The 15,451-nt window shown below is 39.8% G+C and overlaps 1 protein-coding gene across 1 annotated transcript in view; it reads left to right on the top strand.

Annotated features, from left to right (window-relative positions):
• Positions 1 to 15,451, top strand: part of LOC137283922 (probable chitinase 10) — a 60,184-nt gene that overhangs the window by 1,713 nt on the left and 43,020 nt on the right. Inside the window, exons 2-13 of the mRNA XM_067815597.1 lie at positions 5,013 to 5,061; positions 5,499 to 5,547; positions 5,850 to 6,042; positions 6,832 to 7,087; positions 7,566 to 7,690; positions 8,560 to 8,683; positions 9,749 to 9,934; positions 11,149 to 11,268; positions 11,599 to 11,729; positions 12,462 to 12,499; positions 13,230 to 14,408; positions 14,925 to 14,990. Coding sequence (XP_067671698.1) covers positions 5,499 to 5,547; positions 5,850 to 6,042; positions 6,832 to 7,087; positions 7,566 to 7,690; positions 8,560 to 8,683; positions 9,749 to 9,934; positions 11,149 to 11,268; positions 11,599 to 11,729; positions 12,462 to 12,499; positions 13,230 to 14,408; positions 14,925 to 14,990 — 2,467 coding nt within the window. The 5' untranslated portion in view covers positions 5,013 to 5,061. The remainder of the gene's footprint in view (positions 1 to 5,012; positions 5,062 to 5,498; positions 5,548 to 5,849; positions 6,043 to 6,831; positions 7,088 to 7,565; positions 7,691 to 8,559; positions 8,684 to 9,748; positions 9,935 to 11,148; positions 11,269 to 11,598; positions 11,730 to 12,461; positions 12,500 to 13,229; positions 14,409 to 14,924; positions 14,991 to 15,451) is intronic.

The raw sequence follows: 15,451 nt of genomic DNA, 5'->3' as shown, positions 1-15,451 counted from the left end.
ACATTGCCGTCATATTTTCATATACGCCTAAGTCGGATGAACCTCTGGTTGATTAACTTCTAAGTAGAGGCAACAGACTTTGGTAGAAAGAGTGTATGCCAAATAGGAACGTATTGTGTCGTGTGGAAAAGTAACATTAAAACGGTGGTGGAGTAAGTTTAATTTTAATGACATTTCTTTTAATTACTAGTATTAAGCTGGAGGGACCCATTGTGAGGCGTATTTTCTTGACAATACCTGCATAGGTGGGATACACACGTCACATTTCACATTATGTCTGTTGTCAAGAGAAGAGGTTCAGGTTAAATATTTAGCAGCTGTGCTCATAAACGGGAGACCCGTGATGAATTACCTGCAAACAACACGTCAGTTGATAAGAATATACAAGCAGCCCCTGAGTGGACTTTGACAGGGGTATTTATTTAGAAAGCGCCTAACACCACAACAACCGACAGGCTCATATTTAATATTTTAAAAGCAAATATCTAGAAGATACCGTGGAATGACATGCATTATGAGAGAGAGAGAGTGAGAGAGAGAGAGAGAAAGAGAGAGACACGCATGTACACACATGTGCAGATGTACACATACATACACATGCACACGTTCGTGCATATTGCAGTGCGAATGAAACCGTCTTCACCGAAACAAGTTCCCTTCCCATCATCCCTACAGCAAACTATTGGTTCATCATTTAATCCTCTTCGTTCTAAATAAATAAAATGTTGTTTTTCCCACCTGATCTTATGCCATGAACACACACCCCATCCACGATCCCCCGCCCTAACCCAGCCTCTTCTTCTACTTCTGCCATGTTTTCAGCAAATTCAGCAAAATATTCTTGACCTACACAAACAGAGGTTCCTGAAGGGAGTTTCGAAACTCTGCCAACTGCATACGTGTATTTCACTGCAATGTCACATACGAACGCGTGTTCTGCAGGCGATGAACATGCATCAGAAGCGTGTTGCCTGGCCACACTAACCTTAAAAACAAGGATTTGTCATGTACTGTCATGTTTTTCTCAAGAAGGCGGTGAGTTGTTCTTTAAAAGTCATTACCATTGAGAAACTAGTTCGACTTTTATGTGGAATTGATTTATTTATCTCGGTGCAACCGTTAACTCATTTCTTTAAAGTCCATCTGACGTGTTGTGCATGTACAAATTATGTGGAAATACACTTGGTAAAACCTAGTTGTCAGGGTGGTACCAGATATATTGGGCTACTCATATTAACCTGTCATTCGATAAAATGTTACATGTCTTGTATCATTTATGACACCGCTTGTTCATTTGGTGTTGGCTTTCTGATGGAAGTGCAAAGAAATTCTTCACATGAGGGATGACAAATAGCTTCTTGAGTCTAAGATGGATGTGCACGATATGCACGTCACTGATTCGTATAATATGTTTTTGAGGACAACAAATACAATGTTAGCATAATGTGTATCTTAGGAAATTATGAAACTCATATGTTCCACCTTCTTCAACATTCAGTTCAGTATCACAAAATGTCAGTAACAACAGAGACACACCATATGTGTCTATATGGTCACATGGTCACATGTAAAACATACAAGGTGTGTGACACGCTCGGCCATCGAACACAAAAAAAAGAAAAAAAGAAAACGCAAACATAGAAGTGGGTGAGTTAATATTGCAGGTAAGGACGGCTGATCTGTTATTCCATTGTGTACCAACAATCGTGTAAAGTCTGACTTTTATACGTGTTTGAATACTGGATTATAATTATTCCATGACATTTACTTTAGAATTAGTTGGTGTATTCAGCAGACTTTCTTGACAAGTTCTAAGGAGGACTCGTTTGATCTCACACAAGCGATATCTCTGGTGGAGCACAGTTTGGGGTGATAAAAGGATGTGATGAATGTGTCATGTATAAATGGGTTAGGGCAAGTGCCTCTGGACTCTAGTTTGTATGTAGGTAATGGAACATACATATGGAAATATGATGTATATGTTTTTGCATGTGAAAGTATGTGCTGGAGTATGGAGAACATTGTCACAGGAAACCGACTTTTATGCGCTATCATTTTGTAAGAAGGTGCTTACATGACATTTCCTGCAGTAAGCCAAGCTAATGTCCATTTATCTCATATTTGACATCATGTTTGAGCAATAAGTTGAGGCTGCCTGTACGCCCTCCCAGGCAGCTGGCATCGCATTGATGACATTACGTTTACTGAGTGACTGTGGATTGTCATACTCGTGGCTTTGTTTCATATCAGTTCACTATCAAGGTAGTGCATCATTATTTCCTTAATCGTTATGTAACGAACAGTGATTAAACTATGAACCTGTTTCATTAAATAAGTGTATCCAGTCACGAACGGTGACGATAGTCGGTTAATTCTTTGAACTGCTGACACAGAACAGGCTTCATTAAGGTAAGGCCTTTGTATGTCCTTAAGTGCTTAACATGTCTGTTTATTTCACGTTTAAAGAGATTTTGACTTTCTCCTAAAGCTCTCACTATATATCTTACATTTTATATTCTATTTATTTAGCTTCGATACCTTTTAAGACTGTTTAGTGATCTAATTTGGTGAGCGAAAAATTAATGTTTCCAATAAATGCCAGAATACTCTTCAATGATATATTTCACGCGTCTTTGTTCAAATATTGTGAGAAGGTGATCGACTCACATACGTGCCAAAGTGAGACAAGTCATGTTCAGAAGAGATGCAATAAAATTCCCGATTGGTTTTTAGCAAATAAAATTTGATTTTCATGAGAAAACTAAGGGTTAATGCCAACAAGCAACACCTATAAAGCTTCAACTTGTCGATAGCTTATCAGAGAAGGGGACCCTCGGGCTCACTGGCAGGTAAGGACGGCTGATCTGTTATTCCATTGTGTACCAACAATCGTGTAAAGTCTGACTTTTATACGTATTTGAATACTGGATTACAATTATTCCATGACATTTACTTTAGAATTAGTTGGTGTATTCAGCAGACTTTATTGACAAGGGCTAAGGAGGACTCGCCAGATTGTAGCTTTTGGTAGGTTTTTAAAGGTGGCTAATAACTACACAGAGTTTACATAAACAATGTTTGTATTCGGAAAAATACTACACTTAAACAAAAACCGGACAAAATGCAACTTTAACAGCAAAAAAGGTACACCAAAGTTATTTTGGACTTCCTTGTGTCAGTTTAAAGTTACTTTGGACTTTCTTGGGACAGTTTAAACTTATTTTGGACTTTCTTGGGTCAGTTTAATTACTTGAAACAGGAAAAAAAAGAAACCACTGGACACAATCGTTTTTCAAAACAATATTAGTTATTGCTTAGTTATTGACATGTACTCCTCTGTGTTGCTGAATTCCCAACAGATGATATAAACAACAGGGTTATTAGAATGAGAGAAATTCCACCTACCATGTGAATGCCCTTAGCACAACACTACCCCGGTCTGTGAATAACTTTGCAATCGATTTTCATTCTCAGCTTCCTCTGCAATATCACATTTTAATTTGTGTTATTTATAAAAAATGAAAACAGTGACGTATTATATAATAGCAGCGAAGCTTCAGGTATAAGGAGGAACTCGTTTTGAACGCAAAGGCCCGATAATTCCATTGAGCTGTTGACCTAAGTGTATGGTGGCTATATAATCATCGATGCAAACTGATTTATATAAAATAGTTCGTCTTATCAAACGGGTCTGAAGAAGGGAAGGTAGCTTTCTTTTGTAGTCAGTGCAGGCATTATATTATTCAAACAAGCAAAGGAATGGGAGGCACCGATATTTAGAATTATTTGTACCGCTACGAAGAAATATTGTAATGCACAAGATTCTTATTCTAATAAACAAGTCTTTCTTAGAATAATTGCAACATAGTGTCACACACACACACACACACACACACAATTATGACTGATGTGGATTTAGTGCGTGGACTAATTGGGGTTATACAAAATCGAACACTTGTTTCGGCACTGTGTACAAATGCAAAATCGTTTATAAACAACATTCACTGATCTACAGCAGCAGAAGCTTCACGCATTCTTTGCAGAGCTCTCCCCGTCCGGTCACAAAGAACCATATTGTACTAATATTTCTTGAAACATGTGCAACTAACAAATATGACTTGGCTCTGGGCGACGTGTTGCTACTTCTTTCTTAATTTTCATTTGGGAAAACATCTCGATACATCTGGGTTCATAGCTCCTTTGTCGGAACATCCAGTGGAGGATCTTTTTCGTTAGACGTAAAATCTGCTTCCCAAATTACTGTCGAGACTGACGGGATCGGATGACATTGACATATGTCATCGGGTCCCAGTTGCATGGACCGATACTCAGGCACAGACTCGCTTCTCTACACGCCGCTGCCATATAGGTGGAATATCGTTGAGAGCGGCGTGAAACCAAACACACTCGCTGTTCTCAAAGTCATCTGTGCTTTCATTTTCGTGTAACTCGCGGTTCACGAGTGCTAGTTCTTATTTGTCTTTCGGCTGTGAGCATTTCTTTTTTGAAAAAGACGTCTTTGTGACACCTCCGACATTAATCACTGCAATAAGAATTTGATAATCTGAAATGAGGCAGTCTGCTTGGCGACACCTGCAATGATGATGGTGTGCGACCATAGTTCAAGACACAAAGACAGAGAAGCTATGTTTGTCAAATGGAGGATTATGTTTTGATGATCATTCGGACATGCTGTTTTACGAAGATTTCAAAGAACGAAACCATTATACCCGGTGCAAATCAGATTATTGCACATATTCCATCGCATCTCAGGCGAGCAACCCCGTTCCTCCATGCAACGTTAAAGCATCTCCACTCATGCATTCAGTGAAGGGGACATGTATGACACATGTATTGACATATACTGACCACCAAAAAAACGCAGCGCTTTTTGTCATGTTTTAAATAGAAGACATAAACGCGAACGCTTTCATGCTTTCGAAACTTGCGTTTCTTTTACTGTCAGTATATATACGGCTTAGTGCAATCAATACTTTCCTTTTAATTTACAGTTAGCAATACATACCCATACCGGTGTCATTGGATCGTTAAACACTAACCGTAAGTATCCAATTGCAACTTAACAATATTAAGATATAATATCAAGCGCTTAACTCTGGTAAGGGAGGATTGCATTCAGAATCTACGCAAAATTAATCGTTTGTTGACTGGGTGGGTAATATGAATAGTCTGTTCAGTGTAAATTACCCTAACGTCAAGCTGTTTATGTACTTTAGTTTGTTGGAAGAACAAATATGAGAAATGGAATTGCTTTAAATGCAATTTCATGATGAATGATCCCTAAATCTACTTACACGAAAAAGTATCTTTGTTTTATATACCATGTTACATTTCTGTTCTCTTCTCAATGCGTTAATACTTCCATTCTGTATTTATTTCATAGCCAATAAAAGGAGAATTTAAGATGAAAGATACCATGACATATTTCTACAAGATGTAAGCAAACATTGTCTTGAGTGCTCTTAAACACTTTTCAGATGATAACGTTGGTATTCGTGTTGGCTTGCTTTGCTGCTTCAACTTACGGTGAGTTTAAATCATTTAGGATGCGGAGACTACATAACAGGAAAGCACCCAAATCAAGCCTCATCCTCTTACATATAGGTACAACATGGCTGTAGTCATGTAACAATGGATAGTTGCAGCTTTTATGCTGATAGGCAGCATGTCATGTAAAAGACTTTATTCCTGAAAGATACTTCTATTGTGTTCAGGACACTGCATTTCCTATTGCAATTTCTTAAATGTAGTCGTAATGAGTGTTTAGATGAGCTGTAAATGGGTTATTATTCAAGAAATATGTCTATTATGTATGCATTATGTTTTAGCTCAAACATGCGGCAAAGTGGTGTGTTATTACACCAACTGGTCCCAGTACCGCCCAGAGCCTTTCAAGTTTTTACCAGAAAACATCCCTTCTCATCTCTGCACCCATATCAACTATGCCTTCGCCAAAATGAATGGAAATCAGTTGGCTGCCTTCGAATGGAACGACATGTCTGAGTCATGGGCAAAAGGAATGTGAGTAGACGTGAGCGGTTTGTTTTGTTTTGTTTTTTGTTGTTGTTTTTGTTTGTTTGTTTGTTTGTTTTGTTGTTGTATTGTTTTGTTTTGTTTGTTTTTTGAGGGGAGGGGTAATGCCAGGATGTGGAACTGTGCACATATATACGATTCATACCTGACTATACCCGATTTTGGGAGTATTTTCAAACCGTACCAGTCATAAAAAAGATACTACACCAACAGTTGGGCACTCCTACCTTTCCTACCACCAAACGAATGGCAGGATCAAATCCGGTACTAATATTAGGAAAGTTACATTTGTTACACTACTTGTACAAAATATACTTTGTGTAATGCTGTTTATGAACAATAGCAGGTTACTTGTGTGTCTCCCATGAATCGTAGCTAGAAGCACCGTATTCATTTCATTACGTGTTTTTTTCTAAAACCACTGACTGCCTGTAACACTGGTTGTGCTTGAAGATATCTTCTTAACGAAATCTTGTCACCAGTTTTATGAAAAGTATACTCTTACATATTACTTGTAATCCCTATTTTCGAGTCTGTCATGGAACATTCATATTATGCAGTCAGCAAATTATCCCTCAAAAGGTCATTCTGACTTGATGAAAAACAGGAAGATCCATTGTAGTTTTATATATAACATTTTAAACCGGATCGTCCTCATCCCGAAGAATGTGCCGGAGACACCGAAATGTTAACATCTAACAACTAGACAAATTCCCTGAGGCACAGTTGTCGAAGGATGACCAGATATGTTCACACACAACTTGAGTTTTCCTTCAGGTATGAGAGAACGGTGGACCACGTCAAAGGTGGAAACCCAACTGCCAAAATACTATTGTCTGTTGGTGGGTGGAACATGGGGTCAGAGCCATTCACAGCCATGGTTCAAACACCAGAAGGAAGGATGGAATTTGCAAACACCTCTGTTACATTCCTCCGTCAGCAAGGATTTGATGGTCTTGACCTCGACTGGGAGTATCCGGCTAACCGAGGTAGTCCAGCTGAAGACAAGCAAAACTTCATTACGTTGCTTCAGGTTAGCGCCAAAACTGTATATAACACTGTAAAGTTGTTTATACGCCTCTAAGCTGGAACATTGTGCTGTGGTGCATCGTCTCATTTCACTGCGTTGTTATATTCTGGGAACATGGCACCGTGTATCGCGGGATCTCATTTCATCGTGAGGTCATATTCATGGGGTTCCTTGCCATTGTGTTGTTATTTTCTAGGAACGTGACACCGAGTTTCGTGAGGTCTAGGAACGTGACACCGTCTATCGTGGGGTCTCATTCTATTTTGTTGTTATATTCTAGGAACGTGACACCGTCTATCGTGGGGTCTCATTCTATTTTGTCGTTATATTCTAGGAACGTGACACCGTCTATCGTGGGGTGTCACTTCATCGTGTTTTCATATTTTTGTTTTGGGGGGTCTGATTTCATTGTTTTGTCACATTCAAGGTACGTGACACCGTGTGTTTGGGGGTCTCATTTGACTGTGTTGTTATATTCTAGCTACTTGACACCGTGTTCCGTAACGAAGCAGCTGCAACTGGAAATGAAAGGCTGCTGCTAACTGCTGCCGTTGCCGCCGGGAAGACTACCATCGACAGTGGTTACGACGTCCCCGCAGCTGCAACGTAAGTATTGACAAAAACCCGTGAGCGAAAAACCGATTTCAGACATGTGGTATCAAAGATATGAATTCACCATCTCCTCCATAGTGGTGACCTAAGGTCTTTTCTCTTTTTCAGTGTAATGCATTGATTCATTGCTATTTCTTTAATTGAACATAGACTTATTACTGGTGCGAAGCATCTTTGTTCCTGTTATTTTCGTGATTGTACTATTAACAAGTATTTTTTTAAAAACAACAACTGAAGTTAGAATAGATAATACCATGCACACTATTGTTTCGTTTCCCGTTTTCGTTTGCTTGAAATAAATTTGGCTTGAGTATTCACTAATATCAATTTTGTAAAAAGCTTCTATAAAGACGAAGGGACACTGTTGTCCACTCAGAACAAAGAAAACGTGAACAATACCTATCTTTACTAGATATGCAAAAGATGCATCGTCTTGCAAAACATCAGTGCCTGAAGATGACTGCAACTTATCACTGATGATGCCAATGACTCTTAACTAGTAGTGTATGTCAGATACCGTTTACCTTACAAAGAGTTGTTTCATCAGTTCTATTTGGCTGGTTTTGAAAAAAACGACACTCGTTAGATACGTTTTGAAACAACTCGTGTCAACATAAATAATATCTGGCAGATAGTCATGTGGCGATTTTCATCTGGTAATATTCATCCGCTGTCTCCATGCTCATCCACCAGATGTGCTGTTTGTATTTCGTTGTAAGAGTCATCCAATCCAAATGCCTTTGCATCTGCTCTGAGGCATGTAGAGATAAGATTAAAAATCTCTCTCCATTTGAACTGTGTAATTTATCCAAGTATCTATGCCACTAAGTCTTAATGCTGCAGCCTCAGGTGTGATTCACCAGGTACCTCGATTTCATCAACATCATGACATATGACCTGAAAGGCGGCTGGGACAACATCACTGGACACAATAGCCCCCTGTATGCCGATCCATCCGAGACGGGGGATCGGGCCTACCTCAATGTCGTATGTTTAATTATTTCTGTGGCTTCTTTACAATGATCAAGATTCTCCGTGAAACTTTAATTTTGGTAGTAACCCATAATAATTACATGCGGTACATATATACCATGATATAATTATTCGGAAAACTAGATTTAAAAATGTAATTCCTGAGAGACGAAATTATACATGCTGTAATAGTATATACTGAAACAATGCTACAAAAACCTGACCTAAAATGCAGCATACCTCAGAGAACTTTGGATTCTTAATTTGTTGTTAAACTGGCAATGGAAACGGCAGCACTCAAACTCTAATAGTTTAGAGTTTGTGAAGTCTTTCAACTAGTTAATGTTGTCTCGAACACCCAGTGGGTTGTATTCATAATGGACATCAACTAGTTAATGTTGTCTCGAACACCCAGTGGGTTGTATTCATAATGGACATCAACTACTTAATGTTGTCTCGAACACCCAGTGGGTTGTATTCATAATGGACATCAACTACTTAATGTTGTCTCGAACACCCAGTGGGTTGTATTCATAATGGACATCAACTACTTAATGTTGTCTCGAACACCCAGTGGGTTGTATTCATAATGGACATCAACTACTTAATGTTGTCTCGGACACCCAGTGGGTTGTATTCATAATGGACATCAACTACTTAATGTTGTCTCGAACACCCAGTGGGTTGTATTCATAATGGACATCAACTACTTAATGTTGTCTCGAACACCCAGTGGGTTGTATTCATAATGGACATCAACTACTTAATGTTGTCTCGAACACCCAGTGGGTTGTATTCATAATGGACATCAACTACTTAATGTTGTCTCGAACACCCAGTGGGTTATATTCATAATGGACATCAACTACTTAATGTTGTTTCGAACACCCAGTGGGTTGTATTCATAATGGACATCAACTACTTAATGTTGTCTCGAACACCCAGTGGGTTGTATTCATAATGGACATGTTTTTAGCGAACTGGCGGTTTTGGATTTCAACCTATTTTGCTGCATATTGTACACGAAATTCGTGTAAAGAGCTACGAGCGCGCTGTACTGTAGTTTACTGTGTATCGTAGGATTGGGCCGTCCGGTATTGGGTGTCTCTCGGTCTCCCCAAGGAGAAGCTTGTGGTTGGTCTCCCCACATACGGAAGGACCTTCACCTTGGAATCCGCTACTCTCAACAGCCTTGGAGACAAGTCCAAAGGATATGGGGTCGCAGGACAATACACCAGGGAGGCTGGTTTCCTATCTTATTACGAGGTTTGTAAAGGTTCCTGTCAGTCAGGAATTTGTATTACTAATTATCAACAACAATTCTTACTGTTGCTGTCGGCAAACCCTTAATATCATTACTTGGATGAAGAAGATCAATTCTTGATTATTGGACTCCTGAGGATCCGGGTTAGAATTGGTCTTCAGTATGCAAGTTGCGTAGATCGACACTCATGCTGTTGATCACTGGATTGTCTGGTCCAGCTTGGATTATTAACAACGTGGCGCCGGAATAGCTGGAATATTGCTGAGTGCGGCGTTAAACTAAACTAAACCCATCCTTGGTTTAACAGTTAGACTGTACCATATCCTTGTTCAGTAGTAATGGAGACCCGCATGACCTGTGCAACATGTCATATAATGGATTTCACTTTCTTAGTAGAGTACAAATTCTAGTACTTTTTGGTCCCATCCGGGATTCGAACCCGCACCCTCGGATTCAGGCACCTAATCGCCAGCACAAAAGGTCAGCCGCTCGCCCGCTCAGCCACCGCGACTTCCACTACTCTATGGGTACGGGTTCGAATCCCCGATGGGATTCAACCAAAGAAGTACTAAAACAGTAGTACTAGAAATTGAAATCCCAAATATGACATGTTGTATTTGACCACTTTCTAAATGACATTATGTAATCCTCATCACCTACGGCTGACACACTGTGGAGTTACTACAATATTGTTCCGAGTAGCATTAATCCAGCACAGGTAGTGGATCTTGGTACACCAGCACTTCCAACCGTCGTTCGGCATTTCCTTCTGTATAATTACGACAATTAGCAGGAAGGATGTTTGTAATGATGATGATGGTGGTGTTGTAAGTATAATAATGACCACACATCTACCCATCCCACCCCCAACCCCCACCCCCTTAAAATGTGCAAAGTAAGTGACCCCTTGTTTGCCACGTAAAAAATTAATGGACACCCCTCAAGAACGTCTGTACAAAATTGATGCACCCCCACCAACCCCATAAAATCATCAATACCCTACCCCACCCCATCCGCAGCCATAAATTATGAACGGTCCCTAAGTGTACATTTACATCTGTGAATATTGTACGAGTTAGTTATTTGCTAGTTAGTTAGTTAGTTAGTTAGTAGTTAGTTAGTTAGTTAGTTAGTTAGTTAGTTAGTTAGTTAGTTAGTTAGTTTCACAAGTTAGTTAGTTAGTTTCACAAGTTGTTATGTTATTGATTGTGTTTAGATCTGTGCTAAGATCAAAGCCGGGACTCCAGTTCAGAGAATCGCCTCGCAGAAAGTTCCCTACATTGTGTCTGGAGACCAGTGGATCGGTTACGATGACGAAGAAAGTCTGAGGGAAAAGGTAAAGATGGTTTTGCCAATGTGAAAATATTTCGAATTCCAAAATATTACCCAAACCAATTATTCGTTAAAATTGGTTTGTGTTTTCAGGACATGAGTTCTTTGATAGGAGTTCAGAAAGAAACGGAAACAGTGGAACAGTTTGCTACAGAGTTATGGCACTTGTCTGGCGTTTCTGGTCATATTGCACGGTTTCCCTTTACGATTTTTTGTGTGTGTCAGCTTATGCATAGGTATTTGTCGGACGAATGAACTGTTGTCACAAAAGGATCAAAACACTGTGGCGGGGGATATTGATGAACATTTCTTCTTTATGTTTGTTTCATGTCAGGTGCGGTACACCTTGAACAGCACCTATGGCGGAGTGATGATCTGGGCGCTGGACCTGGATGACTTCACAGATTCCTGCAATTCTGGAGCCTATCCTCTGATGAATGCTATCTTCAACGAATGTGGTTTGACGTAAGCAGTTACATATTACCTATACTCAATAACGCTAACTGCGAATATATAACCTGGTTACAGTTGTTCTTGATAAATGGGATCGGGTGGTCAGGCTCGCTGACTTGGTTGACACATGTCATCGTGTCCCAGTTGGGTAGATCGATGTCCATGACGTTGGTGACAAGGATTGCCTGGTTCTGTTATGTACAAACACTTAGCTAGAGTATTTTCGTCAACATAAAGCAAACATATGAGTTTACGTGGCACTCTCTTTGCAATATCAGTAATGCATCAACAAAACCTACTTGTGTTCTTGCTTGAATGGAGCCACATCGGCCACAATGCGCCACAATTCGTAAAAAACAGTTGCGTCTCGAATCATCCTATGATGGTTTCTTTTACTACATTTACGTGTGTCAGCATTATACCTGAATTTCGCCAAAAGTCAGCACCACTTCTGGCATTCCTTCAAAATTGAGCTAACATAGTGTAATATAACTTGAGAGCTCCTAAATGATGTATTAAACTCGCTTTTAAACAAAGTACTTTGTGGCGTCTTTGTCAAGAGATGCGTCCCCTTGATCTGTCACAATCTTGTAATAACATTATTGTGGGTTCAAATCTTGGCTCATGACTTGTCAGAACAAGTCGTGTGTTATCCAAGAGATTCCTTGCTTCGGGCATTCCTCCCACAAACCTTCTATGATCCATTTGAATCCTGGTCATAACCAATGCTGAATGTTCTTACAGTGCTCCATCACCGGCCGCCCCAGCTGAATCTGGCGTCAGTAAGTTGCAACAGTGCCCTCTATAAGGACTTTAAAAAGCTACCACAGTCGCGAGTAAAAAACTTATTTTTATGACTTAAACAAAATAATTTTCTAAATTACTTTGATATGAATATAATTACATTGCTTATATAACTTGTTTAGTTTTGTAGATGTCTTGCAGATAGACAAGTATTTCAAACCCTTCTGATAGCATGTTTCTTTCTCTCTATTTCCAGCTATTTTCACTTTGTACACTCTACATATACTGACAGCAAAGGAAACGCAGGTTTCGAAAAAATAAATCTCATCAAAGTATTTAAGGGCTTGACGGAAAACACTGGTGTTTCTTTTGTAGTTCAGTATATTTCTATACTCTTGGTGCAAACAACATCTGTCCAAACAAATGGATCGAACACATCTCCGAAACACATCTGTTGTTGTTTTGATGAAATAGACTGCAGGACATGCTTTACGATAGGAATGGTACACAAATTTAATGTACTGAGGCTGTGTACGGATTTGTACAAAACTCTGTCCTTTACTAATTATATGGAGTTTTCTAAGTTGGATCATGAAACAGTTTCCCATGATCCATGGACCACTCTATGGTCTTTTTTCAAAATCTCTTTCGGCTCTGTATCCCCTGGCGTAGGTTTTCAGTAGTTTATAAAATAGTTTATTGTCACACGGAACAGACAGACTTCTTTGCACCTTGTTCATGCCTTATGTCTCTTGCTTCCTCTTTAAGCTCTCCGTAAACCTGTCATAGTGTTCCCGACTTCGAGCCCATCCAGTCAACATGCATCTCGGTCATCATCTCGTTCGTCTGGTTCGGTAGAGCTGCAAAATCCGAAAACCTCTAAATCCACTTTTCAACCATCTCCACTTTATCAAGGGTCACCTGCATCTACTCCCAAACCAACCTCTCTGTACTCAGCTCTTCAGACACTGCAACAATACCCTGAACAATCAGATCGACACAAGCCCGATGGAACACTCTTCCAAACAGGACCCAGCGAGCAACGTTCAACGAATAATCAACGGAGACCTGGTGATCTTCAATCGAATCAACCATATGAAGTGAGAATGGGAGCTCTTTTCCCGCCAGAACCAAATCCATCAGTTCCTCGACCATACCAAAGTATACTCGCCTCTCCCCGACAACCGTATTTAAATCCCGGGTTATTTTCACAGCAATGGCAACCATATCACATGGCAACGGGGACTCTCCATCAACCACGCCCATCCCTTTCTTCGTGGGACGTCCGTACCTCACAGCTTTATGAAATGCCGGTTGGGTCTCCTTCCCTTGGGTATCCAAAGTCATCTGTGGTGAATCCCTATCCAACTCCGGATTACCAAACCCTTCATCAATACACGCAGTCATTAATCTCGCTACTTCAGTCTGCCCGGCATTATGAACAACCCGCAGTTCAGAAATCTGTTCAGATGTTCCGTATCCCGAACTACTCAAGAGGTTACACAAGCCAGTCCTTTTCAGGTCCAGGCACTGTTGTTCAACAAAATGTCCGAACGTCACCAAAGGTAAACCATGTGCTGTCCCAGACTGAAACTCCGTCTGTCCCAGGAACTCCAGGCATGCGAACATCTTTTATCTCAGCTAATACTGTATCCAAGCTGACAGGAGATGTTCGAAAAACAGACGATAACACGAACAAGTTCCAGCCAGCGGAAATCAACTGCAGAGGGAAACCCGATGGTCTTTACCCAAGCACTCTTTCCTGTCAAACTTTCTTTACCTGTCTTAACCACATTTCATATAAGAAATCCTGTGGGAAAGGCTTGGTTTACAATCCCAACAAGAAGTACTGCGATTGGCCGTATAATTACAAATGTCCACTTGTTGTTGCAGCTGAAGCACTGGTAGCAACAACACAAGCACCTGCAGCCGGAGGTGATCCTGTCGGTACGTGAACGCGACATTACAACTACGTTACACAAATACTTTCAAGAAAAGTAGACTAAAGTTTATTTCCCACAACCACTCACAGTGCTGATTCAGAAAAAGTACGTTATATAAAGAGGCCTCTTTAAACTAAAAATATATACTGGCTCTGAGCATTTTAAAAATGTAATCGTTTCATTTTCTAGCCTAAATTAAGTGTGCATATTTACATGAACAGTTTACAATGATGTACTAAATGTAATGGTAATTTGTTTTCAATGGTGTATTAGCTAAAGTTGCTTATTTAGCTAATGCTGCACATTTTTATGTCTATCTGTTCTTGTAGTTGCTAGTTCTGTGCTTTTTCATTAGCTGCCTGTCTCCTTGATCGACACTCTAAATATAACAATCTCATTACATACATGTCAGCGAGGGTTCAACTTTGCTTGAATGACAAAACAAAATGACATTAGAACTTCAAGCAATATCTCTGTTATTTTTTTTTTTATGCATAACTGGTTTCACACTTTGTTCCAGTATTGTGGCAGTCGGCACCTCTTGATTATTCTGACTGGAGGCATCGAATGCATTCAATGATTCAGGGTATTTAGAAATGAATGTTACGAGTATACTATATTCCACATTGCGACTGTGTACATGGGACTTAGTGTGTGTACTTGGTACCTAGACGTGCTTGAATCAGCCAGTCACAATACTAACACTACGTTTAATAATGTTATCTTACGTCCATTGGTTCTACTGGTTGTCAATGGCGTACATTTCCATACCAGACTGGGGCACGTGGAAAGTGAATGTAACCCCAAGCACGTAACAAATTGACGCTTTATCATAATTCTAATACTGATACGTAATACTGATGATTCTCAACATCTCACATCAAGTCAAAGTCGATCTACTTGCCAAGATCAAATACGTCCAAACTGGGTTCTGTCAACAATTTTATTGCATTGAAAACAAATTGGACACAAATGATGATAATGTCAATTCAAACATATCATTTCAAACCACTGCAAAAGTTCGTCAAAACAGTTTGAATCCAATTT

The sequence above is a fragment of the Haliotis asinina genome, chromosome 5 (assembly GCF_037392515.1).
Source record: "Haliotis asinina isolate JCU_RB_2024 chromosome 5, JCU_Hal_asi_v2, whole genome shotgun sequence".
Taxonomy (NCBI): Eukaryota; Metazoa; Mollusca; class Gastropoda; order Lepetellida; family Haliotidae; genus Haliotis; species Haliotis asinina.
The sequence above is the reverse complement of the archived record's forward strand: the minus strand, read 5'-3'. Positions and strand labels throughout refer to the sequence as shown.